This window comes from Cucumis melo, chromosome 1 (genome assembly GCF_025177605.1).
Source record: "Cucumis melo cultivar AY chromosome 1, USDA_Cmelo_AY_1.0, whole genome shotgun sequence".
Lineage (NCBI taxonomy): Eukaryota > Viridiplantae > Streptophyta > Magnoliopsida > Cucurbitales > Cucurbitaceae > Cucumis > Cucumis melo.
Window position 1 is genome coordinate 35,239,848 of NC_066857.1, and position 26,065 is coordinate 35,265,912.

The 26,065-nt window shown below is 32.4% G+C and overlaps 5 protein-coding genes and 1 pseudogene across 7 annotated transcripts; 3 read left to right on the forward strand and 3 right to left on the reverse strand.

Annotated features, from left to right (window-relative positions):
- Window positions 1–460: 460 nt before the first annotated feature.
- On the forward strand, window positions 461–2,937 carry LOC103499817 (glycerol kinase). The gene is made up of 4 exons (XM_008462919.3): window positions 461–910; window positions 985–1,206; window positions 1,395–2,361; window positions 2,452–2,937. Exons 1-4 carry the CDS (start codon window positions 774–776, stop codon window positions 2,695–2,697), a joined length of 1,572 nt encoding a protein of 523 aa, XP_008461141.1. The 5' UTR covers window positions 461–773; the 3' UTR covers window positions 2,698–2,937.
- A 72-nt stretch (window positions 2,938–3,009) lies between these two features.
- LOC103499816 (receptor-like protein 56) lies at window positions 3,010–7,356 on the reverse strand. Of its 3 annotated transcripts, XM_051088734.1 has the most exons (8): window positions 6,593–7,356; window positions 6,328–6,483; window positions 6,100–6,165; window positions 5,885–6,028; window positions 5,726–5,803; window positions 5,478–5,543; window positions 4,539–5,213; window positions 4,235–4,455 (listed from the first exon to the last, which is right to left on the reverse strand). In XM_051088734.1, exons 1-8 carry the CDS (start codon window positions 6,939–6,941, stop codon window positions 4,376–4,378), a joined length of 1,614 nt encoding a protein of 537 aa, XP_050944691.1. In that variant the 5' UTR covers window positions 6,942–7,356; the 3' UTR covers window positions 4,235–4,375. The 3 variants fall into 3 exon arrangements, with proteins under 3 accessions (XP_008461139.2, XP_050944689.1, XP_050944691.1); XM_008462917.3 differs by having other exon boundaries at window positions 3,010–5,213; window positions 6,593–7,346; XM_051088732.1 differs by lacking the exon at window positions 5,885–6,028 and having other exon boundaries at window positions 3,010–5,213; window positions 6,593–7,346.
- A 446-nt stretch (window positions 7,357–7,802) lies between these two features.
- On the reverse strand, window positions 7,803–9,197 carry LOC103500020 (receptor-like protein 13). Its single transcript, XM_008463203.1, has one exon. It carries the CDS (start codon window positions 9,195–9,197, stop codon window positions 7,803–7,805), a length of 1,395 nt encoding a protein of 464 aa, XP_008461425.1.
- A 109-nt stretch (window positions 9,198–9,306) lies between these two features.
- Window positions 9,307–18,485, reverse strand: LOC103500019 (receptor-like protein 15). Its single transcript, XM_051082867.1, has 11 exons — window positions 18,119–18,485; window positions 17,864–18,001; window positions 17,619–17,684; window positions 17,071–17,136; window positions 16,661–16,720; window positions 16,359–16,517; window positions 16,197–16,274; window positions 16,010–16,075; window positions 13,805–15,893; window positions 13,264–13,328; window positions 9,307–9,608 (listed from the first exon to the last, which is right to left on the reverse strand). The coding sequence occupies exons 1-11, from the start codon at window positions 18,483–18,485 to the stop codon at window positions 9,307–9,309; spliced, it is 3,456 nt and encodes a 1,151-aa protein (XP_050938824.1).
- Window positions 18,486–19,576: 1,091 nt separating this feature from the next.
- Window positions 19,577–21,436, forward strand: LOC107991800 (receptor-like protein 1; annotated as a pseudogene).
- Window positions 21,437–24,754: 3,318 nt separating this feature from the next.
- LOC103500018 (VQ motif-containing protein 11) lies at window positions 24,755–25,275 on the forward strand. The gene has a single exon (XM_008463200.3). It carries the CDS (start codon window positions 24,853–24,855, stop codon window positions 25,273–25,275), a length of 423 nt encoding a protein of 140 aa, XP_008461422.1. The 5' UTR covers window positions 24,755–24,852.
- Window positions 25,276–26,065: the final 790 nt, after the last annotated feature.

Genomic DNA, 26,065 nt, shown 5'->3' on the forward strand with positions numbered 1-26,065 from the left:
TGATGACGTAAGGGTTAAGGATAAACTTTGAACTCTCCGTCAAAGTCAAATCTAAGTTTCCCTTCATCATTTCATTTTATACTTTGGATAACAAAAATCACTCTAACCTAATTATTACCTAACCTTTTTAATTATAACAAAAAATTTGTATCACTCAAAATATTAAAATCCTTTTGTGATTTTATTTCCTTCAAATTCTTAAAATAACTATATCTATTTATTTAAAAATAATAAAATATTTATCTATTAATTTAAATTTATTTAATTTTTATCTTCTTATAATTTCTTTCCTAAATGTCAATAAGTTTTTGTTCATCGAAATAATATCTCCATCGAATTTTCTGTAAAATTAAGAAGACGATGCTCTCACAACTAACAAATGAGTTTTAAAACTTTATTTAATTAGTTTACATTTTAGATAAATGAAAGTTTATGTTTTTTTAGTTATTATTAAAATTCGGGTAATCAATAATTATAGATTGTTGAGTTGGGAAATTATAATATTCCCCATCGGTTATCGCTATGTTCAAAATTACTCTTTTTCTCTTTTAGTATTATATCTCATCGAAACTACCAATTATCCAATTTCTTCTTCTTATTATTTTTATAAAAGAAAAGGTCCCAAGAATTGAGGAGAAGAAAGTCGTAACTTTTATCTATCGCTCTATAAGTTCATCAATCATCATCATCATCATCATCTTGTTTTTCAGTTCTCTATAGATCGACGATTTTGAGTTGAAATCCCCAAGTCGAGAAGGAGAATTAAAAGCAAAATGGCGAAGGCGGAGGATGTTTTTGTTGGGTCAATCGATCAAGGAACCACCAGCACCAGATTTATCATCTACGATCGCCATTCTCGACCCATCGGATCTCATCAAGCCGAGTTCACTCAGTTCTACCCTGAAGCCGGGTGAGTCGTTTGATCTTCAATAATTCTTCTATCTCTGCTTCATTTCTAGAGTTTGATTTTATCTTTCTCTGTAGATGGGTGGAGCATGATCCGGTGGAAATTCTGGAGAGTGTGAAGGTTTGTATGGCTAAAGCTTTAGATAAAGCCACCGCTGCGGGTTACAATGTGGATAATGGATTGAAAGCGATTGGTTTGACCAATCAGAGAGAGACAACTCTGGTTTGGAGTAAATCTTCTGGCTCTCCCCTTCATAACGCCATTGTTTGGATGGATGCTCGTACCAGTTCTATTTGCAGGTACCCTGTTTTTCACGTCTTCCCCCTTTTTTACCGTGTTAATTGTTTCTGTATTTACACGGATTGAATTTTGGTTTACCGCACCTTTTAGATTCTGGGTTCTTGGTTAATACTATTTGCTGCCACATATTGTGTAATTTGGGGTTGAGTTTCGTTTTTTTTTTTTTACTTTTATTTTGGTATGGTAGAAAATTGGAGAAGGAATTATCTGGTGGGAGAACTCATTTTGTGGATACTTGTGGTCTGCCCATAAGCACCTATTTCAGTGCAGTGAAGTTGATTTGGCTGATGGAAAATGTGGAGGCTGTTAGGGAAAGTATAGAAAAGGGTGATGCTTTATTTGGAACTATAGATACTTGGTTGATATGGAACTTAACTGGTGGTGTCAATGGGGGATTACATGTGACTGATGTTTCGAATGCATCACGAACAATGTTGATGAACCTCAAGACTCTTGATTGGGACAAACCTACCTTGGAAACACTAGGAATACCTGCACAAATCTTGCCTAAGATTGTCAGTAATTCTGAGGTCATTGGGAAAATATCTCAAGGTTGGCCAATTACTGGTGTTCCCATTTCAGGGTGTTTAGGTGACCAACATGCTGCAATGCTCGGTCAAGCTTGTAGGAAAGGTGAGGCTAAAAGCACATATGGGACTGGTGCTTTTATACTTCTCAATACAGGGGAAGAGGTTGTCCAGTCCAAGCATGGCCTTCTAACCACTTTGGCATTCAAGCTTGGCCGGGATGCTCCAACAAATTATGCTCTCGAAGGCTCCATTGCCATTGCTGGAGCTGCAGTTCAGTGGCTTAGAGACAGTCTTGGAATTATTAGCAGTGCACAAGAGATCGAGGAATTGGCATTGCAGGTTCAGTCTACTGGTGGGGTTTATTTTGTACCTGCCTTTAATGGGTTGTTTGCTCCGTGGTGGCGTGATGATGCTCGTGGAGTCTGTATTGGGATTACAAGGTTTACAAGCAAGGCTCATATTGCTCGGGCTGTACTCGAGAGTATGTGTTTTCAAGTGAAGGACGTGTTGGATTCGATGCACAAAGATGCAGGAGAGAAGGGTGAGGTGAAGAATGAGAAAGGGGAATTCTTGCTTAGAGTGGACGGTGGTGCTACTGTCAACAATCTTTTAATGCAAATTCAGGTTTGTGATTTCTATTCCGTATTCTACATGCAGGCTTATCACTCTTGATATTGTTCTCCTTGATCCTTATTGTTGTGATCATTTCTATAGGCGGACTTGTTGGGAAGTCCAGTGGTGAGACCGGCCGACATCGAGACAACTGCCCTTGGAGCAGCTTATGCAGCAGGATTAGCCGTTGGAATTTGGAGTAAAGATGAGATTTTTGACTCAGGAGAAAGGGTCAAAAGTGCAACCACTTTCTATCCTGTATTAGAAGAAGAGTTGAGGAAGAAGAAGGTGGAATCATGGTGCAAAGCTGTTTCAAGAACCTTTGATTTGGCTGATCTTTCTCTTTGATGGGTTCTTCTTCAACTTTGCAATGTATTTCCTTTTCTTCTTTTCTTGTACAAGTGCCTCTTTTACGTGTTCATGAATTATAGTCGCCCAGAATAAATTTAAATAGAGTGGAATAATACACCAGAGGTCCAGAACAAATTTTCATTATGACAAAATTCAAATTGTCAGTTGAAGGGTTCAATAGGTGATCATATATTTGAATTATTAGCTTGGAATAATTGAATTCACATATTAATACAATCACACAGTCATATACTTTTTTGCATCTAATTGTCATTTTGGGGAAGGTAAACAAGTGATTGCATTGTTGCAGAAAAGAATACATCTATAACTCCATTACACTAATCAACTTTTAAGAAAAAGTTTCCAAGTTTGAATCTGAACATTTTAGGTACACTTAAAAAAAAAACAATGATAGCAATCTTCAACAAAATAAAACCATCTTTGACGCCATCGTGTGTTTATGTATAGAATCACTGCAAATCCCAACAATAGTGTGATATATGAGGCTGCAAAGCTCCAACGCAATGCTTCTAAGTCAATGAATGCTCCATCTTCTTCTAGCTTTTCAAATTGGTTGTTTGTAGGTAATACAGGGCTTATCGAACATTTATGTTCAATATATGATCCGCATAGATAAGGATTACCATAAAAACTGCTCTCAGGATATGTGAAGTGTGGTGCTGTTGGGATCATACCCGATAGATTGTTGTATGATACATTGAAGGTAGAAAGAAAATTGAGTGTAGCTAGGTCAGAAGGAATACTTCCATTTAAAAAGTTATTGGAAAGATCCAAACTTTCTAATTGTTTAAGATTGGATAATACTTTTGGTATATGTCCTACCAACTTATTGTGAGAGAAATTCAAGGCATGGATATGTTCCAAGTCTCCAATTTGTTGTGGAATGTCACCAGTTAGTTGGTTACTTGATAAATCAAGTCCAGACATATAATTTAGAATATTTCCTTTGTAACTTTCCAACCTGTGTTTTGTAGTAAAATCCACTTTCACTTGTATTATAGGTATACTTAAAGGGGCACAACACATTCCAATATAGTTGTTTTCACAGATACAACTATCGCCCAAACTTTCATCAATAGCAATGGGATAAGTAGTGACCTTAGTCGAAGCACCAAAACTTATGTTCCCAAATGCTATATTATTGAAGCATGAAGGTATTGTTCCATTGAGTTTATTGCTTGATAGATCCATAATACTTATTTCACTATTTTGACACAATTGTGTTGGAATTGGACCTTCCAATTCATTCCCTTTCAACAAAAGAATCCGCAAGCTTGTAAATTTGTTGAACCATTTAGGAATATGTCCTGAAAAGTTGTTGTAGCTTAGATCAATAACTTTTAAGTTTGAGGGTTTGGACAATATTACATGTGGTATAGTCCCTGAGAACCCATTCTTTTGCAGGTATAAGAAAACCAAAGTCGAAGAGGTGAAACAGGTAGAAGGTACTTCACCAATTAGTTGGTTTTCAGACACATCCAGGATTGTAAGTAACCATGGGGAGCAAATTTCTTTTGGAAGTTCACCTACAAAACGGTTTCTTGATAATTGGATAGATTCAAGATTTGTACTGCCAATCCAACTAGGAATTTTGCCTGATAACATATTATTGGATAGATCCAATGCAGTCAAAAAAGATAACGAGCGATTCCATTCACCCTCGATGCTTCCACTGAAATTGTTGTTTGCTAGAACCAAAGATGCTAATAAACGCATGTTGTAGAACGTAGAAATCTGAAAATTTCCAGAACATTTGTTGTTTGATACATCCAACCAACGAAGGGAATCAATTTGTTTCATAGATGAAGGAAGATTACCTTCAAAACTATTTCTTGAAATATTGAAGTACTCAACTTTTGGTAGAAGGAGACCCAAGTGGGTTGGCAATTGACCATTAAAAAGATTACTTGAAATTTCCAAAAACCTTAAATTGTGGTTCGAAGTGGAGAGTTGAAGAGTCCCTCCAAGTGAGTTGTTCTTCAAATCCAAAGAGTTCAACTCAGAGTTATTTTGTAACAACCAAACAGGAAAAATTCCAACCAAATGGTTATGAGCAAGATCAAGGTATTTCAACTTATGCTGTGTGAGTAAAAAACTTGGGACTTCTGATGCAGTTTGGCTATTGAGGTTACAACTACGCAGTGAAAGAATTTGCAACTGAAAAGTAGGATGCCATTCACGTACTCCTTCTGTTTCCACTTGAATGTTTCCAATATTATTATTTCTTCCTGATAGCTTGAAATACCAAAGGTTAGAGTGGTTAGCTAAGGAGGAGAATGAGAAAGTGCCTTCAAAGTCATTTTCATAAAGGGATAAGTACTCAATTGATGTGAGTTTGGAAATGGCTATGTTTGGAATTTTTCCACTGAATTGATTATATGAGATATCAAGAAGTTTAAGACCATCGAAGTTTCTGATGCATTCTGGAAATTCACCTCTAATTTGATTGTTTCTAATATTCAACTCAACTAGACTTTTTGATTTGCAAAATCCTGCATAAACAAAATTCAACAATTTCAATGATTCAGTTTTCTAAACTCTGAAAGAAATCAAAAGTTCAAACTAAGCAATCTAAATTGATATTTCTTAATAATATTAATGTAGTATACTACTGTTTCTTTTTACATTTTATATACCATTTATCTATATAGAAACTACCAAATTACATCAGTATGTTGGGTGGATTTCAAGAGCAATAAAGTAAAATAGTTGGAATCCTCCGATTTTCGATTATTGTGAAAGAGTAATTTACATACCTTGTATTGGCAGCGAGCCATTGAACTGATTATAGGATAGATTCAATACTTTCAAGTTCTTCAAATCTAGTTTACGATCAAGAAAAACAAAAAGAGAGAGCCAACGTTAATTCTAGTAAGTCATTTATCGTCTTCCAATTCCTAAACTTCCACTTTCATTCAATCTCTAACTCAAGATTGCATGTGACAACATAGACTAAAGAATTTCATATATGCTCTTCATATCCATAAAAGTTGAATATGTTTACCTTGTAAAGGTATTACTCCATCATAAAAACTATCAAATGAAAGATCCAAGACTTCTAAGCTCTTCAATTTTGCAACATCTGGACAATATATAATCAGAAAAAGAATTAGAAAAAGATAGGCACCAAGGTTGAACATATGTTATACTCGAGACTTCTAACCTTGTGTGGGAAAAGTGCCTCCCAGATCAACATTATTATTAAGCTTCAAAATCCTTAATGATGTAAGACCTCTCAATGATGAAAAAATATTGTTGTTCTTGAACACATTATATTCAAGGTTTAGAATCTCTAATCCATCTAGACCTGTATAATAATAACTCAAATAATAATGCTGATGTTAATTCCAAAAAGAAGTTCGAGCTTCCTGAATGTACCTTGCATTTGAAGTGTCCCATTCAATCCATTCATACTTAGGTCTAATTCTCTCAAGTTTTCAAAACCTATGCATTACATTGTATACATGAAAAGAAACTATGTTAGGACCTAATCATATCATTAGAAACTTTAGTTCTTTTAAATTTTTTTAATATCGATATCAAATCTTCTAAGTTACATGGATATATATCGATGAGTACTTTAAATAAATAAAACAACTAACTAACCAAGTAAAGTGATAGATCCATTCAACTTGTTTGTATTAAGCAACAACTTCTTCAATGAGGTAAATCCACTCAAAGATGAAAGGATTTTATTTCCAAAATAATTTCCGGAAAGATTTAGAGTCTCTAATTTGTTGAAATTTGGAAATTTGTTGAATCCTAGGACAGGAGAAAAACAATAATAATATTTGTTAGTTACTTATATTAAGAAGGATCAAACCATATATAAATAATTAAGAAGTAGATGAATCAAGAACAGATTACATACCTTGGTTTCCAGTAATTTCGTTGAATGCATTATAAGTTAAGTCAAGAGTTTTCAATTCTTTGAAATTTTGAAATAGAGAAAGATTGAGCAAATGATAGTTTTCATCCAACCCATGATAATGTTCATCAGAAAACAACTCATAGAGCAAGAGTTCCACCACATGGATGCCAAAAGTGTCGCATTTAACTCTTTCCCAATTGCAACAATTAGATCCAACCCATGAAGGAAATGGGCTCTTATGGAAGACATGAGGGATATCGTAGGACAAAAAGATGGACTTCATATGCAACAAACTCAATCTTTCTTCCTCAATACATCCATTAGAAACCTGCAACTCATCCAGAAACATCAGTATAGAATGTTAGTGGTAAGCGTTTCACCATCAACTTGGACTCCATTGGACACCACCAAAGTGGATGAGGTTTTTTGCCTTATGCCAAAATTTCACATCACATTCAAAGCAATTTGAAAGGAGGTGGTTGAAAGGTATGAATGAGCTAGGAGAGGCCACTTAAGTTGAAAATAATCTTTGAACATACAATTTTTTTTTTTACATTAATAAAGATTTTTTTGGACACTTCAAAAGTTAATCCAAATATGCACTAAAAATTGATTTGGAAATTTTCTCTCAAACTTAGAGAGCTTGTGTTAATGGTGGTTTGTGCAAGTATTTGAAAGCATACAACAAGTAAAGAAGAAGGAGAGGATGAAGAGGAAGATGATTAAAATATGATAAAGAAGAACAAACATGAGTTATACATACATGGGTTTGAATAATAATGATGTGGAGGATATATGGATTGGTCAAAGAAAATTTGATTGGAGAATTAAAATATGATGATAAAGAAGAAGTAGTTTGATAATGTTGACTTGGAAGGATGACTAGATAACTTTAGTTCCGACTTTCAAAACGACATCGAAATTAATGTAATTACAAGACTTGACTTTGCAAAGTTTTTATTGAATATTCAATATATAATAAATTGTCTTGACTTGGAAACTAATACCAAAATAAAAAGAAAAAGGAAAAAGGGAAAACAAAACTATAAGGAAAAGCAAATGTCCATTGGTGGGGTTTACTTTGTACAATATGCCTTTAATGGGTTGGGTTGCAAATTAAAGTCTGTATTGGGAACACTTTCCATCTTGTATTAGAAGAAGCTAAGAGCTGAATAAGAAGAATTCTTTTCTTCTTCATTTATTATACAATTCAATTTTTACATTTTATGTAAGCTTGCAAAAGTAAATAATAGCAATCTTCAATAAAATATAACCATCTCTGTCGCCATTGTGGGTTTATGCATAGAACAGCTACAAATCCCAAGAGTAGTATGATATAAGAGGCTGCAAAGCTCCAAAAGAATGCTTCTAAATCAATGAATCCTCCATCATCTACTTCTAATTCCAACTTTTCATATTGGTTGTCTGTTGGTAAAACAGGGCTTGAGCATTTGTGTTCAATATATGATCCACAAAGTTTAGGATTTCCATAGAAACTGCTCGGAGGATACGTGAAGTGTGGTGCTGTTGGAATCATACCAGACAGATTGTTGTACGACACATTGAAGATAGATAGATAATCGAGTGTAGCAAGTTCGGGAGGAATATTTCCACTCAATAAGTTATTTGAAAGATCCAAGCTCTCAAGTTGTTTGAGATTGGATAATGCTTTTGGTATATTTCCTACCAACTTATTGTTAGAGAAATTCAAGGCATGAATCTGTACCAAGTCTCCAATTTGTTGAGGAATATCACCTATTAGTTGGTTATTTGACAAATCAAGTCCAGACATATAATTTAGAACATTCCCTTTGTAAATCTCATACCTATGTTTTGTAGTAAAATCCACTTCCACTTGAATGACAGGTAAAATCAATATAGTTGTTGAAGGACATGATGTCGTGTAGGGGGTACAATATTCTTTACCAGCATCCGGATCACTATCTTCAGAAGAAAAGGTAATGACTCCAGGAGGATTAAAAGTTTGAGTGGTTTGATTACCTTTTATGATCCCAAACATTATATTATTGAAGCATGAAGGTATTGATCCATTGAGTCGATTGCTAGAAAGATCCATAATACTAATTGCTTCAACTTGGCATAGCTGTTGAGGAATTGGACCTTCCAATTCATTCTCTTTCAACAAAAGAACCCGCAAGCTTGTAAAATTCTCGAACCATTCAGGAATATGTCCAGAAAAGTGATTGCAGCTAAGATCAAGGATTTTTAAGCTTGAGGCACTAGACAATAAGACAGGTGGTATAGGTCCTGAGAGGTAATTCCTTTGCATGTACATAAAAACCAATGATGAAGAGTTGAAGCAAGAGGGTACTTTACCAAACAATTGATTTTGTGAAACATCTAAGATTATAAGTTGAGAAAGCGAACACATTTCTACAGGAAGTTCACCTGAAAAATGATTTTTTGACATTTGGACATATTGAAGGCCTTTTTTACTTCCAATCCAACTAGGAATTTTACCTGATATCATATTGTTGGATATGTCCAAGGCAACCAAAAACAATCTTGATGTATTTTTTAATCCTTCCTCAATACTTCCACTAAAGTTGTTGCTTCCCAGAAGAAAAAATTCTAGAAAAGTCATGTCGTTGAACATAGAAATTTGTACCTCTCCCGAAAAGTCGTTATTGGATAGATCCAACCAGCCTAGACTCTTCATTTGTTCTATAGACGGAGGAAGATTGCCTTCAAAATTATTTCTTGATAGGTTGTAAGTGCAGAACATTTGGTGGAAGAAAACCCAAGTTGGTTGGCAATTGACCACTAAAAAGATTATTTGAAATTTCCATAACTTCCAAATTGTTGATGGAAGTGGAGAGATGAAGAGGCCCAGTAAGTAACTTATCACTCAAATCCAAGTGCTCCAATGCAGAGTTATTCCGTAATAACCAAAAAGGGAATGCTCCAGTCAACTGGTTATGAGCAAGATCAATATACTTAAAATAGCCATTACAATATATCTGTGAAAACTCTTGGAAGATAATCTTTATGAAATCTGTAACAATTTATTAATTCAGAGCTTGCAATTGGTTACCTCCCTCTTGTATTGTGCCCATCAATTGATTGTAACTTAAATCTAATTCTCTCAAAATTTCCAAACCTATGTATCCAAAAAAACCAGAAAATGTTAATATAAAAACCATGTTAGTGACCTTGAACTCTATAACTATTTTAAATTTTACTTCTTAATAAGACCTTAGGATTCAATTTTAAAAAATTCATGGGTTTTATTTTTGTTGTTTTAATTTTTTTTACTCAAGTAATATGAATTACATTTACTAATGGGCGTACGCGTTAAAAAATATGAGTATTTGACATATTTAGCAAAATTTCTAAGATATACATATTTGGGCATTTTAAAATATAATAAAATTTTCATATTCTATCGATAATAAATTTTATAGACACTAACAGACTTTTTATCAGTGTCTTGGAATCTAAAATTTTATTCTATTGTGTAAATATTTTTACTTTGACATTTACAAAAGTTTTTCAATATTTTTTTTTAGATTTACCGATATAATAAAAATTTAATCTTGATTCAAAGTAAAAACTTAGGGTCCATTTAGTAACGTTTCTATTCTCTGTTTTTTGTTTCTTGTTCCTTGTTCCCTGTTTCCTGTTTCTTATTTTTTTAGAACAAGAAATAGTAATGCGTTTGATAATTGTTTCTAATTCTTGTTTCTTGAAAGGAAAAAAACAGAAATAGAAACAAAAAATGTGTTTGATAACTGTTTCTTGTTTACTGATTTTCTTCTAGATTTATTTTTTATTTTTCACATCTACTCAATTAAACATTAAACAAAAAATATAGGTCTATCCATTAAACATAAAAAATAAAATTATCAAAAGTTATAATGAATAGTGAATCCATATTATATATAATTAGAAAATCATGCAGGTAAATTATTGAATCATCGATCATATACCTGAACTTTTGGTAAAATGAGTGAATCTATTGTCACTTAAATCAAGAGTTTTCAATTCTTTAAAATTTTGAAATAGAGAAAGATTCAACAAAGGATAATAATTTCCTTCCGAACGAAAATGATATTGAGATGGCAACAAACTGTCGAGCAAGAGGACGACCACATGGGTGTGGGAAGTGTCGTCACATTGAACTCTATCCCAATTGCAGCAATTAGTTCCATTCCATGAAACAAATGGATCATAATTCTCTAAGTAGTAGGGAAGATTATTGGAATTATTATTATTATGGGACAGAAACATGTACTTGATATGCAACAAACTCAATCTTTCTTCCTCAACACATCCATTACAAACCTGCAAATATCACCCACTAAAATCATTACAATTGTTAACAATGTTAGTGATAACCATTTCACCGCCATTGCCTTCCACAACACAACTAAATGATATCTCAAAACTCTTAGGTTTTTGGCTTTATGCTATTATATTCCATACCAACTTTGCCTCCCTATTTATATACCATTCTTTTTTCCAATTATATATCCATTGCAACTTTGCTTTATGATATCTCAAAGCTATTTGATTTAATTTGACTAGTGGAAGACTTTTTCTATCGCTATTTAATTTAGTTTGACTAGTGGAAGACTTTTTTCTATAGCTATTTGATTTAATTTGATTAGTGGAAGACATTTTGTAGAGAGTAGAGAAAGTTTTGAATCATAAACATTTCGGTTATGCTAATACATCTATATGTCAGTCGATGGTCATATGTTTATTTTAGGATAATTATAATTGGTAGCAATTTTAGGAATAATAATTAAGTATATAATAATATTAAAAAAAATGTAAATATAGCAAAATCTATTCGTAATAGACTTATGGTTGATAGGCTCATATGGTCTATCAGTGATAGACCAATATTTGCAACATGGTCTCTATTAGTGATAGATTTCTATCATTGATAGATTTTGACAGATTTTGTTATATATTAGCAAATTTTTTAAAAATGTTGCTATATTTTTAATTATTTTGAATCTAATTATTATATTTGTAACTATTCCTACGATATTGAATTTCTTTTTTGCGTTAAACACGTGTGAATCATATGTTTTATCTTTATTAATTCATCCGAACTCTTTAATATGTTTAAATTTTGAACATGCATTAAATGTTAAATTATATGTTTATTTTTTTTTTTTGAAAAAGAAACGGTGGGTCAGTATGCGTACTCGGACATCGCCACTAGGTGAGAATCCCTTTAAGCACGTTCATCATTCCCGCTTCATTAAGATAATAGGAAAAATACATAAAGCACGAGAAAATCAAACGAGCCAGAGATAAACCTATAATAATGACCCAAAGAATTATACAAAAAAGCATGTGAATATTTAAAGCAATAAGAATTAGTACTATAGTCAACTAAATTAAGTTTAGTTATAGTTAACTAAATATATGTTTAGGTATAAGTTTTAAGTTTAATCTTCCTGCAAAAAAAAAAGTGATTTTAATATTAAACTTCCAAGTATCGGTTGTATAACTTTTAAATATGAAAGATCAAACAAGGTTTGATCTTGATTTTGATGATTATCGAAAAGTATAAACATAGCTGGTTTGACAAGTTGAGTACATTAAAGTTTAACTCTCAACCCTTATTTTACTGGAGAAAAGAGGAGAGAGAGTGGAAGAAACAGAAGAGAGGAAAGACCTTTGACTTGGAAGAATGACTTCATGACAACTTGATTTGGACAACACTTTTAATCTTTCTGGTAGTTGGGGTGAGGAAGACAGGGAATTAGGTAAGGGGAAACAGAAAGGAAGATAAAGAAATAGAGGAAATTTCTCACTTAACTGTAGGGGTTGGAAAGCAGCATGAGAGAGGAAGAAAAGTTGGAAGGTGAGACTGAAAACAAATAATGATAAATATTCTTTTAATACTAATTAAGAATAGGTGTCACCCACACCCTTTATGTTCGTAATTGGTGAAGAAATTAAACACTTTGTAAGTTAAGTTGGAATCTATTCTAAAGTGTTTAATTTAAAAAAGGTGTCCATAGAAATTTCCAAATGAATTGACCAGACTCTTCATTCGTTCAATATATGGATGAAAGAAGATTGCCTTCAAAACTATTTCTTGATATATTAAAGTGCTCAACTTTTGGTATAAATAGACTCAAGTGGGGTTGGTAAAATGAGACCTACTAAATCGATTATTTGAAATTTCCAAACGTAACAAGCTGTGTGGTTTCGTGTGGAGATCATGATCAATTGAAGAGAGGCCCTGTAAGTGTGAGTTCGTTGTTATTTAAATCCAAATACTGATATCCAGATAAATTATTTTCTATAACAATCAGAAAGGAAAAAGTCCAACCAAGTGTTTAATTATGAGAAAGGTCCAAGTATTTCAACTTATGTTAGGAAGAGAGTAAGAAAGTTGGGAACTATTTTGATGCAGTTTGGTCATTGATTGAAATTTAGGTTGTCATATATATTGATCATGTAATAATTATTCTTCCGTTTCCACTTGAATGTTTCCACCTAAGGTTTAGAGTGGTTAATAATTAGCTAAGGATCAGGAGAATGAGAAAGTGCCTTCAAAGTTATTTTCATAAAGGGATAAGCCCACAATAATTGATGTGTGAGTTGGGAAATAGTTGTTTCCACTTCAAACTCATTTTAAGATGGTATAGTTTAGTTGAAATTGGCACTTTCGACATTCAAACCTGACCATTGTAATGCTCCAACAAAATTATACTCTTGAAAAACTCCATTATTGCCATTGCTGGAGCTGCAGTTCAGTGGCATAGAGACAGTCTAAGAAATTAATTAGCAGTGCAAAAGAGTTACAAAATCCAACAAACTTTCATGAATTATATAGTCCCTCATCATAATAAATTTAGATGGAGTGAAATAATATAATGGAACAAATTTTCATTGCGACTGAATTCAAAAAGCTCTCACATGTGATTATTGGGTATTCTGATAATTGGTTTCAAGGCTTCAAGCTGATCATGCATATATTCAAATTAAATTATTAGCTTTAAATAATTAATTTAATTCCCATATTTATAATTCCCATATGTATTTGTCAGCTTAGAAGAGGAAAGCAAGTGACTAAATTTTTTGCAGAAAGATCAGGACATCTATAATTCCATCACACATTAATATACTTCCAAGAAAAAGCTTACAATGTTTGATTCGGAAGGATACATATTTTAGTGACACTCGCAAAAATAATAACAGCAGTTTTCAATAAAATAAAACCATCTTTGACGCCATTGTGGGTTTATGCATAGAACCACTACAAATCCCAAGAGCAGTGTGATGTAGGAAGTTCCAAAGCTCCAGAAGAATGCTTCTAAATCAAAGAATGTTCCATCTGCTTCTTCTTCCAAATTTGTATATTGGTTGTCTGTTGGTAAAGCATGGCTTGAACATTTGTGTTCAATGTATGATCCGCATAGATTAGGATTGCCATAGAAACTGCTCTCAGGATATGTAAAGTGTGGTGCTGTTGGGATCATACCTGACAAATTGTTGTATGACACATTGAAGATAGAAAGACAATCGAGTGTAGCAAGTTCGGAAGGAATATGCCCACTCAATAAGTTATTAGAAAGATCTAAACTCTCTAGTTGTTTAAGATTGGAGAATACTTTTGGTATGTTTCCTACCAACCTATTGTAAGAGAAATTCAAGGCATGAATTTGTACCAAGTCTCCAATTTGTTGAGGAATCTCACCTGTTAGTTGGTTACTTGATAAATCAAGTCCAGACATATAGTTTAGAATATTTCCTTTGTAACTCTCGTACCTATGTTTTGTAGTAAAGTCCACTTCCACTTGTACTGTTGATGAATATGTATTAAACATATAACATATCCTACTATAGATGTTTACATTGCCACATCCATTATCAGTATCAACATTCGAGGTATCAGTAGTGACTTCAAGATCACTAAAATTTGGAATGTTTGTTTGATTTACTTTTATGTCTCCAAATGTTATATTATTGAAGCATGATGGTATCGTTCCACTGAGTTTATTGTTGGAAAGATCCATAATACTTATTTTTGTAATTTGACATAATTGTGTTGGAATTGGACCTTCCAATTCATTCCCTTTCAACAAAAGAACCCGCAAGCTTGTAAATATGTTGAACCATTTAGGAATATATCCTGAAAAGTTGTTGTAGCTTAGATCAATAACTTTCAAAATTGAGGCAGTACTAGATAATAATCCCTGTGGTATAGCTCTTGAGAACCCATTCTTTCTCATGTATAAGTAAACCAATGATGAAGAGTTGAAGCAGTTAAATGGTATTTCACCAACTAGTTGATTTTGAGCGACATCCAACATCGTAAGTCCAAAAAGGGAACAAATTTGTATTGGAAGTTCACCTGCAAAACGGTTTCTTGACATTTGGACATATTGAAGACCATCTAAACTACCAATCCAAGTAGGAATTTTGCCAGATATCATGTTGTTGGATATGTCCAATGCAGTCAAATTTCTTTTATTTTTCCATGCATCCTCAATGTTTCCACTAAAGAAATTGTTTGCTAGAAGCAAAAATTGTAGTGAAGATGTGTTGTCGAACATAGATATTTGTATATCTCCAGAAAATTTGTTGTTTGATGCATCCAACCAACATAGCATCTTCATTTGTTCCATAGATGGAGGAAGATTTCCTTCAAAACTATTTTTTGATATATCGAAGTGGTCAACTTGCGGTAGAAGGAGACCTAAGTGGGTAGGCAATTGACCACTAAAATTATTACTTGAGATTTGCAAATGCCTCAAACTGGTGTGGTTTCGTTTGGAGAGTTGAAGAGGTCCTGAAAGTGAGTTGTTCCTCAAATCCAAAGAGTTCAACGCAGAATTATTATGTAGCAACCAGAAAGGAAAAGGTCCAATCAAGTGGTTATGAGAAAGGTCAAGATATTTCAACTTATGCTGTGAGAGTAAGAAAGTGGGGAATTTTGATGCAGTTTGTTCATTGAGGTTACAACCAGGCATTGAGAGGGTTTCCAATTGAAATTTAGGTTGCCATTCATGTAATTCTTCAGTTTCCACTTGAATATTGTTTCCACCTAATAGGTGAAAATGTCTGAGGTTAGAGTGGTTAGCTAAGGAGGAGAATAAGAAAGTGCCTTCAAAGTCATTTTCTTCAAGGGATAAGTACTCCAATGATGTGAGTTTGGAGACTGTGGTCGGAATTTTTCCGCTAAATTCATTATATGAGATATCAACAACTTTAAGTTTAGTGAAGTTTCCAATACATTCTGATAATTCACCTTTGATTTGATTATTTCTTAGTTTCAACTCAATTAGGTTGTTTGCTTCACAAAATCCTGCATTAGAAAATGAATTAAATCAACACTTTCATTGATTTAAAATAAAAACAAGAACGTGTGAGACAAAGTTAGAATCCTCCTATTGTCAAATTATTGTAAGAACACGCAATTACCTTGTATTGGTAGTGAACCATTGAATTGATTGTGTGATAGATTCAATACTTTCAAGTTCTTCAAATCTGGTTCATGATCACAACAAAGAACACAATAACACACATACACCTCATTAGCTTTACTTTGAATTATCTCTTCAAACTTATACCATTAATTATTTTTCGTAACCATATATTATTCACTTGCCTTGCAAAGGTATGGCTCCATCATAATAATTATGGTTAGAAAGATCCAAAATTTCCAAGCTCCTTAATTTTGCAATATCTATAAAAAAAAAAATGAAACAAAAAATGAAAATGGAACATAAATGCTAAAGGAATTTAAATATGATAAATACTAATTAATTACCTTCGGTAGGAATAATACCACATAGATCATTGTCACCATCGAGACTCAAAATCTTTAATGATACAAGTCCTTTCAACGATGAAAAGATACTATTGTTGAAATTATTATTTTGAAGATTTAAAATCTCCAATTTATTCAAACTTGAAAATCCATCCAATCCTGTACAACAAGCCAAGTAGTTAAGTTATTTTGATCAAAACATTCTATCGATTATGACAATCATTGTAAGTGACTATCATTGATCCCAAGAACAAATACAAACGACAAACCCAAAGAATAATCAAACAAGATTTAAAATGAACCTTGTATTGTTCCATCCAAATGGTTACCATTTAGATCCAAAACTCTCAACCTTTTCAAACCTGTCTCAAAGAGAAATATATTACATTACTAGAGATAAATAAATATTCAAGATAAATTTGTTATTAATATTAAAAATTCAAATTGATATTAGAAGAAGAGGTAATAGGGCCGGCAAGTGAATCATTGAACACTTCTATATAATTTAGAATTAATAAGTTCATCGATCAATAAGTCAATCTGCAAATTAAAGTCTTTCCCTTTTAAATAATTAATTTCATATTAGTTTGAAAAAAAAATATATGTCATTTTCAACTCTATTATATATATATATATATATATATATATATATATTAGTTATATGCAAAACAAACTAATTAATCAATTTGATATATCAATTATTCATTGTTACCTCGAAGTTCAGGGAGCATATTCAATCTATTGTAACTTAGATCCAACACCCTCAAATTTTCTAAACCTGTTTTTACCAAATTAAAACAACACAAAACAGGTAAAAAAAAAAAAAAAAAAAAAAAAGAACCAAACAATATATGATTTTAATTCAAAATATCATTTCATATTAGAAAAAGAATATATACACGCACACATATATAATATATACATATATACATATACTTCTATGCTTAAAAATAGCCATTACAATATCTAATATTTATGTGAGGATTTGTGAATATTGAAAGTAAGATTGGAGAGTTTTCCCAAAACCCTAATATCTATATATTTCAAAATTTTCAATATTACTAATGGAAAAATTATTTTTATGCATTATTTTACGTGCATAAAATGATTTTGTCACGTAATAAAAAAATAAAATGCATTTTAAAGCAATTAACATAGTAGGAAGATTTTGTCACGTGACAATTAACTATATATATAGTTAGATAATCGGGTGAAATTCATAGAGATACGTGCAGTATATAATATATTTAAGCGGTATACCTTGCAATTGTAATATCTCATTGAGTTGATTGACACCAAGATGCAATTCTGTCAAGTGTTCCAAACCTATATTTGACGATTGCATAGAAAAAGAAAAAACGAAACAAAATTAATATAGAGTTGGATTTGAGATTTGGTGTAGAAATATAAACTGCGGACTTCAAAGATATGTATATACAAATCCCGATGAAGTTAGGCAAAAATAATTGTGAAATTTAATTAAAATTGAACGTTGGATAACTAACCAAGTAAAGTGATAGAGCCTTTTAATAAATTTGCTTCAAGCACCAACTTGTTCATCGACGGAAGTCCACTCAAAGATGGAATGATTTGATTATCAAAATAATTCCGAGTAAGATTTAAACTCTCTAGTTTATTGAGTCCTAAAGATAGAAGGGAAAGAAAAACAACATAAATTATCAATTAGCTTAGAATGAAATAAATTACAATATATATATATATAGGAAGGGAAAGAAAGAAATTAAATATACACAACACACCTTGATTTGCAGTGAAATGAGAGAAAGCATTATAAGACAAATCAAGAGTTTTCAATTGCTTCAAATCTTGAAATAGAGAAGCACTTAACAAAGAAGTTGTATTGTTATTAGGATCATAACTCAACAAGTCATAGAGAAAAAGCTCAATCACATGGGCAGTAGAAGAGAGATCATCATCATTACTGCATTTAACTCGATCCCAATTGCAACAGTTAGCTCCAACCCAAGAATCAAAAGGATTATTGTAGTTCTTGAAGGTGTTATCATTTGATAAGAAAAAGCTCTTTATACCTAACAAACCCAATCTTTCATCCTCTTGACATTCCGTAGATATCTGAAAATTATGAGCCATAACAATGAACGTCATTAATAATACTCTGAAGTACTTAGACTTCATTTTTACACCTTTGAATGATATTGCAGTTTTCTTAATTAGGCTATATGTATGGAAAGTAGAACAGAGACCATCCTTTCTTTCTTAATTATTAAATTGAAATGAAAGGGAAGATCAGTAGATGATTAGTATATTATAATATGAAAAGTACTTGGACTCGGAAATAGTATATCAAAAGAAAACAAAAATAATGGTGTGTATAACTCTATCAAAACCTTATCTTATCTTGAACACAAATCAAATACGAGTTCTTTCAACATATTTTTATTTTCGTTATAATTCCTATAATTGAGTCGTTGAAGATAAATGTATATCTCTAGTTGATATAGATAATAACTTTAAATCCTTTTAAGTCTTTATTTGATTAAGATTTCTTTCATTCAAATGTGATATTCAGTTCATTCGTATCTATAACATTTTAACTTTACTTCGTTTAATTTATATATGTAGTTTTATATCATTTCATTCTTTAATTTGTGATGAAAAGGCATGCAGGGAACGGAGACTATGGCATAAGCAGTAAGGATTATTAAAATGAAATTATTTATGAATAGGACTATTAAATCATAAATTGACCAAAAAGATGAGTGGATGAGTTTAAATTCAACAAATTTTGAAAATTTTAGAAGTTTACAAATGGAATGTATATGGCAATGGAATAAATTAAAGATTGAGAAGCCATAAAACATACGTTTTCTTTTAATAATCTAAACATAAAATAAGGATTACTGACTATTAATCATGTCAAATTTGATAGATACTGATTAACTCATGTACACATAACAGTCCTTAATCATGGTTAAATAGCGAAGAAAGTAATTAAGTCACGTATAAATATTTAAATTTAATTTAATTTGTCGTTTTTTTTTTTTTCTAAATCTTGTGTGAATAATCATTTTAAATTTATTAATCTTCCTCTCAAGTGGATTTATTATATTTCTTTTGAAGCGGCAAAAAACAAATATCAAACAAAATTTTGATCTCTTTGGTTTAAAATCAGTGAAACGGTATGAGAACAAACAAACTAACATGCATGAGTGGAATTTCCAGAATGTGTTGGGAACATGAGTGGTCTTAAGCTGTGGATATCTTCACATAATCGATCTAGTGGAAAAATTGCAGACATAGCTATTTCCAAACTCACATCAATTGAGTACTTATCCCTTTATGAAAATGATCACTTTGAAGGCTCTTTTCTCATCCTCCTCCTTAGCTAACCTCTCTAATCTTCAACTTTTCACACTATCAGGAAGGAATAATATTGTTGGAAACAGCATTCAAGTGGAAACAGAAGGACTACATCTATGGCACCCTAAATTTCAGCTGGAAATCCTATCACTGCCTAGTTGTAATCTCAATGACAAAGCTGCATCAAAATTCCCACCTTTCTTGCTCTCACGGCTGCATAACTTGAAATACATTGATCTTTCTCATAGCCACTTGGTTGGACCTTTCCCTCTCTGGTTGTTACAGAATAACCCGAACTTTACTATTTGGATTTGAGTAACAACTCACTTACTGGACCTTTTCAACTCTCCACATGAAATCACACCGGTTTGAGGCTTTTAGAAATTTCAAGTAATAATTTTTAGTGGTCAATTGCCAACCCACTTGGGTCTCTCCTTCTACCACAACTTGACGTCTTCAATATATCAAAAAATCATTTTGAAGGCAACCTTCCTCCATCTATGGAACAAATGTAGATGTTATATTGGTTGGATGAATCAAACAACAAGTTTTCTGGAGATTTACAAATTTCTGTGTTCGATAACATGTTTTCGGTACAATTTTTGCTTCTAGAAAACAATTTCTTTAGCGGAAACATTGAGGATGCATGGAAAAATAAAAGAAGCTTGATTGCATTGGACATATCCAACAATATGATATCTGGCAAAATTCCTACTTGGATTGGTAGTTTAGATGGTCTTCAATATGTCCAAATGTCGAGAAACCGTTTTGCAGGTGAACTTCCCATACAAAGTTTGCTCCCTTTCTCGACTTACAATGTTGGATGTCTCTCAAAATCAATTAGTTGGTGAAGTACCATCCACCTGCTTCAACTCTTCATCATTGGTTTACTTATACATGCAAAAGAATGAGTTCTCACGACCTATACCACATGTATTGTTATCTGATTTACCCTCAAACTTAAAAGTTATTGACCTAAGTTACAACAACTTTTCAGGACATATTCCTAAATGGTTAAACATATTTACAAGCTTGCGGGTTCTTCTGTTGAAAGGGAATGAGTTAGAAGGTCCAATTCCAACACAAATATGCCCAAATAGAGAAATAAGTATTATGGATCTTTCAAACAATAAACTCAATGGATCAATACCATCATGCTTCAATAATTTAACATGGGGGCGAACATAAAAGGAAATCAAATAGACATTCCAAATTTTAGTGACCTTGAGGTTGGTACTATTGAAAGTCAAGACAGATGTGGTCATATAAACATCTATGGTTGGGTGTGTTATATGCCTACAAGCTCATCAACAGTAGACATGGAAGTGGATTTTACTACAAAGCATAGGTCCAAGAGTTACAAAGAGAATATTCTAAACTATATGTGTGGACTTGATTTATCAAGTAACCAACTAACAGGTGATATTCCTCAACAAATTGGAGACTTGGTACAAATTCATGCCTTGAATTTCTCTTACAATAAGTTGGTAGGAAGTATACCAAAAGTATTCTCCAATCTTAAACAACTAGAGAGTTTAGATCTTTCCAATAACTTATTGAGTGGAAATATTCCTCCTGAACTTGGTACACTCGATTTTCTTTCCACCTTCAATGTTTCATACAACAATCTATCAGGTATGATCCCAACACAGCACCACACTTCACATATCCTCCGAGTAGTTTCTATGGCAATCCAGATCTTTGTGGATCATATATTGAACACTAATGTCCAATAATCCCAGTTTTATTGCCTACAAAAGGTCAATCTAATCAAAAACTAGAAGAAGAAGAATAAGAAGATGGAGCATTCATTGATTTAGAAACATTCCATCAGCCTGATATGTCATACTACTGTTGAGATTTGCATTGCTTCTGTACATAAACCCACAATGGTGTCAGAAATGGTTTTATTTCATTGAGGATTGCTATTATTATTTTTGCTAGTGTGTCTAAAATGTATCCTCTTCCAAATCAAACTTACATGTAAACTTTTTAACGTGGGATGGAGGAACAATTTAGATGGAAGTATATGAAATATGTGTGATGGAATTACAAAAAATATCTTTTTGCGTTTTATGATTTTGTATACTGCAAAATAATATCGTCAAAATTTAATGAGTTTGTTCGTTTTAATGCTTATATGGATCCAAATAACTAGTTAAAGACGCATAATTTTGATGATAACGTAATCTCCGAATATTAATAACGATATGAAGATTTTTTGTAATAAATAGTGAAGTTGTGAGGCTCTCGAAAGTTATAAACCCTTTAAACCTATTGCTTAAAGAGTTAGCAAGATACAAAATTGAAATTTTTTAGTAACGAGATTCGTAAACTTTCGAATCAAACAACAAGTAGAATTCACAACTTCATGCTTCTCAACTTCTTCGTCTAACGTCCCTCAAACTTGGCGGTGGTGATCTAATTTGACAAAACATAATCCACTAGACATAGTTTTTTTTAATGTGATGTTGGTTGGTTCTCTTCTTGCTTGTCAAAGAATCCAAACAACACACACCCCACCATTAAAAATCACCACCTTTTGACTTTTCGACAGTCCAAATCTGTCCTTTTGACTTCTGTATTTTATGTTTTTCCCTAAAAAGCTTGATGATGATGATGGGCCATCTTCAATCCTCAGCCACCCGATTAAGATCTAGAAGGATAAAGCATTGTTTTGATTCTTCGAATAGTTGACTAAATGTTCCTTTTGTGGGTCACTTGGCATTCAATTGCAAGTGCTAATGCTCTTTCTTCAATCACTCAAATTCCTTTTTATGTGAGAAAAATTTCTGTCACTACTCATAAAATTTTCTTACCATCTTTATTTTCATTCATTCTATTTGTCACACAATAGTAACTAAACAATCATATAATAAATAGAGGTAGTATATAGTTTAAAAATTAAATTAATACTCATTATCAAATAATAAATTGAGGTAGTATACGTGTCATAATAATACGATAATTTTTCTTGTTATATGGTCTGTATATTCTCGAGTTTATATTATTTTTTTCTCGTAGTATTTGAACTCGAATCAAAAGGTGAATATCTTTTTTTCCTTCTCGTTAATGTTTATTTTCATTTTGTTAATTAGTTTTCAAAAGTATCAAAACTGATAGTGTCGAAGATCTGATCTTATGTTAAAAAGAGTGGACTAATGTCATGATTTTTATAGGTTAGAATATCATCTTAATTCATATACTTTGAGGTTTTTTCAATTTGATTCCATGTACTTTTAATATTGTCTATTTTAGTTTTTGTATTTTTGATAAATCTTAATTTTAGTTCCTCCAAATAAATTTTTATTTTAAATAATAAAAAAATAGTTAAGTAAGAAAAAACAAAATTGAACGTGTTTTCAAAAAAGTTTATTGTAAAAATTCCGATAGATAACAAAAAAGAAAGTTTATACAAAATCAACGTTAAACTAGAAGTATGAATTGAATTTAACAAAAACTAAAAGTATAAAGATCAATATTGAACAAAGTTCAAAGTATAGTGTTCAAAACGACGTGTCAAACCCTTCCATGGCTAGTTAATTCCGAAACGAAACCCTTATCTAAGTAGATATATAATTAAAGAAGTACAAACCAAACAATTTAAAAGGAGATAGAAAGACAAAATGGAGAAACTATAGAGAAAAGAATAGTGAGAGAGAAGACAACAAAAAGGGAAATAAAAGGAAGAAGTTATAAAAGGGGTTGACAAAGCAAAGCCATTAGCCCATTACAATTAATAGAAAGCAAAGCAAAGCATATCATATAAAGCAAATTTCAAAAAGCAATAAAATAAAAGGAAGAAAAGAGTGTAAAGCAAAAGTCATGACTCATAAGAAGCTTTCAAAAAGGGTTCATATGGCTTTTGCATTTGTCAAATATATTCTCAAAAATCCCTAATTATTATTCCTTCACGCAACCACATAAAAAAGGGATACAAAAATGGGATTTAAAAACAAAACTCCATTAATCTCACACAAAACAACACAAACAAAGTGTTTTTACCAAACACTCCTTGCGTTTTTACTCTCTAATATATTTTCTTTCAATATAAAGGAATACTTTTGTTTATGCAACTATTAATGAACATCACTCAACTGGCATAAAGTTAGCAATTCTCACGTTTCACAAATTCAAAATATATGAATCAAAGTTGGAAATTTTAATATATATTTGAATTGGCATGTGTTCTAGAGTTCCTTTTCTATTTGAAAAAATCAATTGAAAATCCTAAGGATGCCTTGAAATTTAGGCATTGGTTTATGTTTGTTTGGAAATTCAATGTGCCCCACGTTGACTCTTTCATCACAACTCCATTTCAATGCAAAGTCCAACCCCTAAAATGTCAAATCCACCAACACGCTTTCAATGTTCAATGCCACTTTCTACCTCTTCATTCATTATTATGCCCACTCGTAATCATTAATTCTTTGAATCTTTCTTCCTCCATCCTCCTATCCCAATAAAACCTCACTTTCGTTTTAGAAGCGTGATGATATGATAAATAACAAGTGCCAAAGTACGATATTTTGTGGTAGTGAAAGATCTCTTTAACAAACTAAACTAATTTATTAATGATTTTTTTGTTTACAACAATCTATGAGACGAAGGTATGAAGCTTTTACTTCAAAAGTTAAATAAATGAATAGTTGTTATAATTGTCGAATTCGGACTATATTGACAAAATTATGAACATTTGTTTTAAACTTAATATGTGAGAATGTTTTAAACCAGTTGAGATGCAAACATATCATCCGAACAATCCTTCTGTTACTACTGTTATACATAGAAAGGCAAATTGAGAATGATTTTCAATATTCAAAAGTGCAACTTGCAAGCAAAGGGAATGACAAACCAAACAAAGCCTTTAATTGGGCCATTGACTTGTAATGTAACCTTTTCTTTTTTTCTTTTTCCATCTTTACTTTTCCTTTCATTGAAGAAGTTTCATTGCAACATCATTCCCCCATCTCACCAATGAAATGACTTCCTTATGACCCAAAAAATAATAATTTGAAAAAAAGCAAAACTTTTTTTTTTTCAATTTCAACCACTAAATTCCCAATTCTCTTTCCTCCACTCAATAAAAACCCAATCTTTCCTTCCCCTTCTTCCCCCATTCTCTCTGTTTTCCAAAACAATACTCTTCCCCATGGCCACCACTAACGCCACCGCCGTTATCCATTCCGCCACCACAACCTTCGTCGAAGCTGACCCATCAACATTCCGATCAATCGTACAAAAGCTAACCGGAGCACCCAACCACCCACCGGCGGCGTATCGGCTGCAGGAACGGCGGCGGAGTAGCAAAAAACTAGAGTTGGAGTTGAACACCGGATACACGGTGGCCGGAGGAATCGGGATTGGGATGGTGTCGCCGGTGTCGACGTTGGATTTTATGGGGTGCGGGAGTCCGTGTGAAGAGGAAGAGAGAGCTATTGCGGAAAAAGGGTATTATTTGCATCCGAGTCCGATTAACACTCCGGGAGGATCCGACCCACCTCATCTTTTGCCATTGTTTCCTCTTTCTTCTCCTTCCGATTGTAATAACAGAAATTATTCTGTTTCTTCTTAAAACACCTCTCTCTTTCTCTCTCTCTCTATTCAATCATATATTGTTATTTCATTATTACTAGTGATTTGTGTAAGTGAGAATCTATACAATTTCTGTTCCGGAAACTCAAACAATATTGAATGAGAAAGCTATTAGGATTATTGTCTTCTAGTAACAATTCAATACGAATTCATAGTACAAAGTTGACCTCCGACTTCTTGGAACGGAGTGCAGGCCACACAGACAGTTTCATTTTTTGGTTATGCATAAACATCCTTGATTAAGAGAGAAGTTTTCAACCACCTTCTCACTAATCCTAAAATATAGGATTTCGTGGTAATACATCCTGTCTTTTTACCTAAGTAGTCCTCCGCATGATCAATATTTTAATCTTGATCATACCTAACAAAAAAATCAAACTAGGAACCAAAAAATAAATGGAATAGTAGGTATAAAGTAAATTGCCTAATGCTTCAAATTAGTTCAAATTCCTGCATTTTTTGGCATATACTGTATATCTAAGAGAGGTCGTATTTCTTTGAGCTGGATGGGCAAATTAAAAAAGCATAAATTTCGTTAAAATGGGTAGGAGACGGGTTGCACCAAATCATCCGGTATTCAAATTAAGGTTGGGAGGCTGAGTGGTTTGGTTTGTGTATGAGATATATTTTCAAAGTTTAAGTAAGGTATCCAAGTAAAATTATAAGATTTAGAAATTTAGTACTTCAAAATAGTGTATGACTAGTCAACTATGTTTTCTTAGATGATACTAAGTTTAATGATTCCAGTGGCAGTAGCCGTTGATTTTATT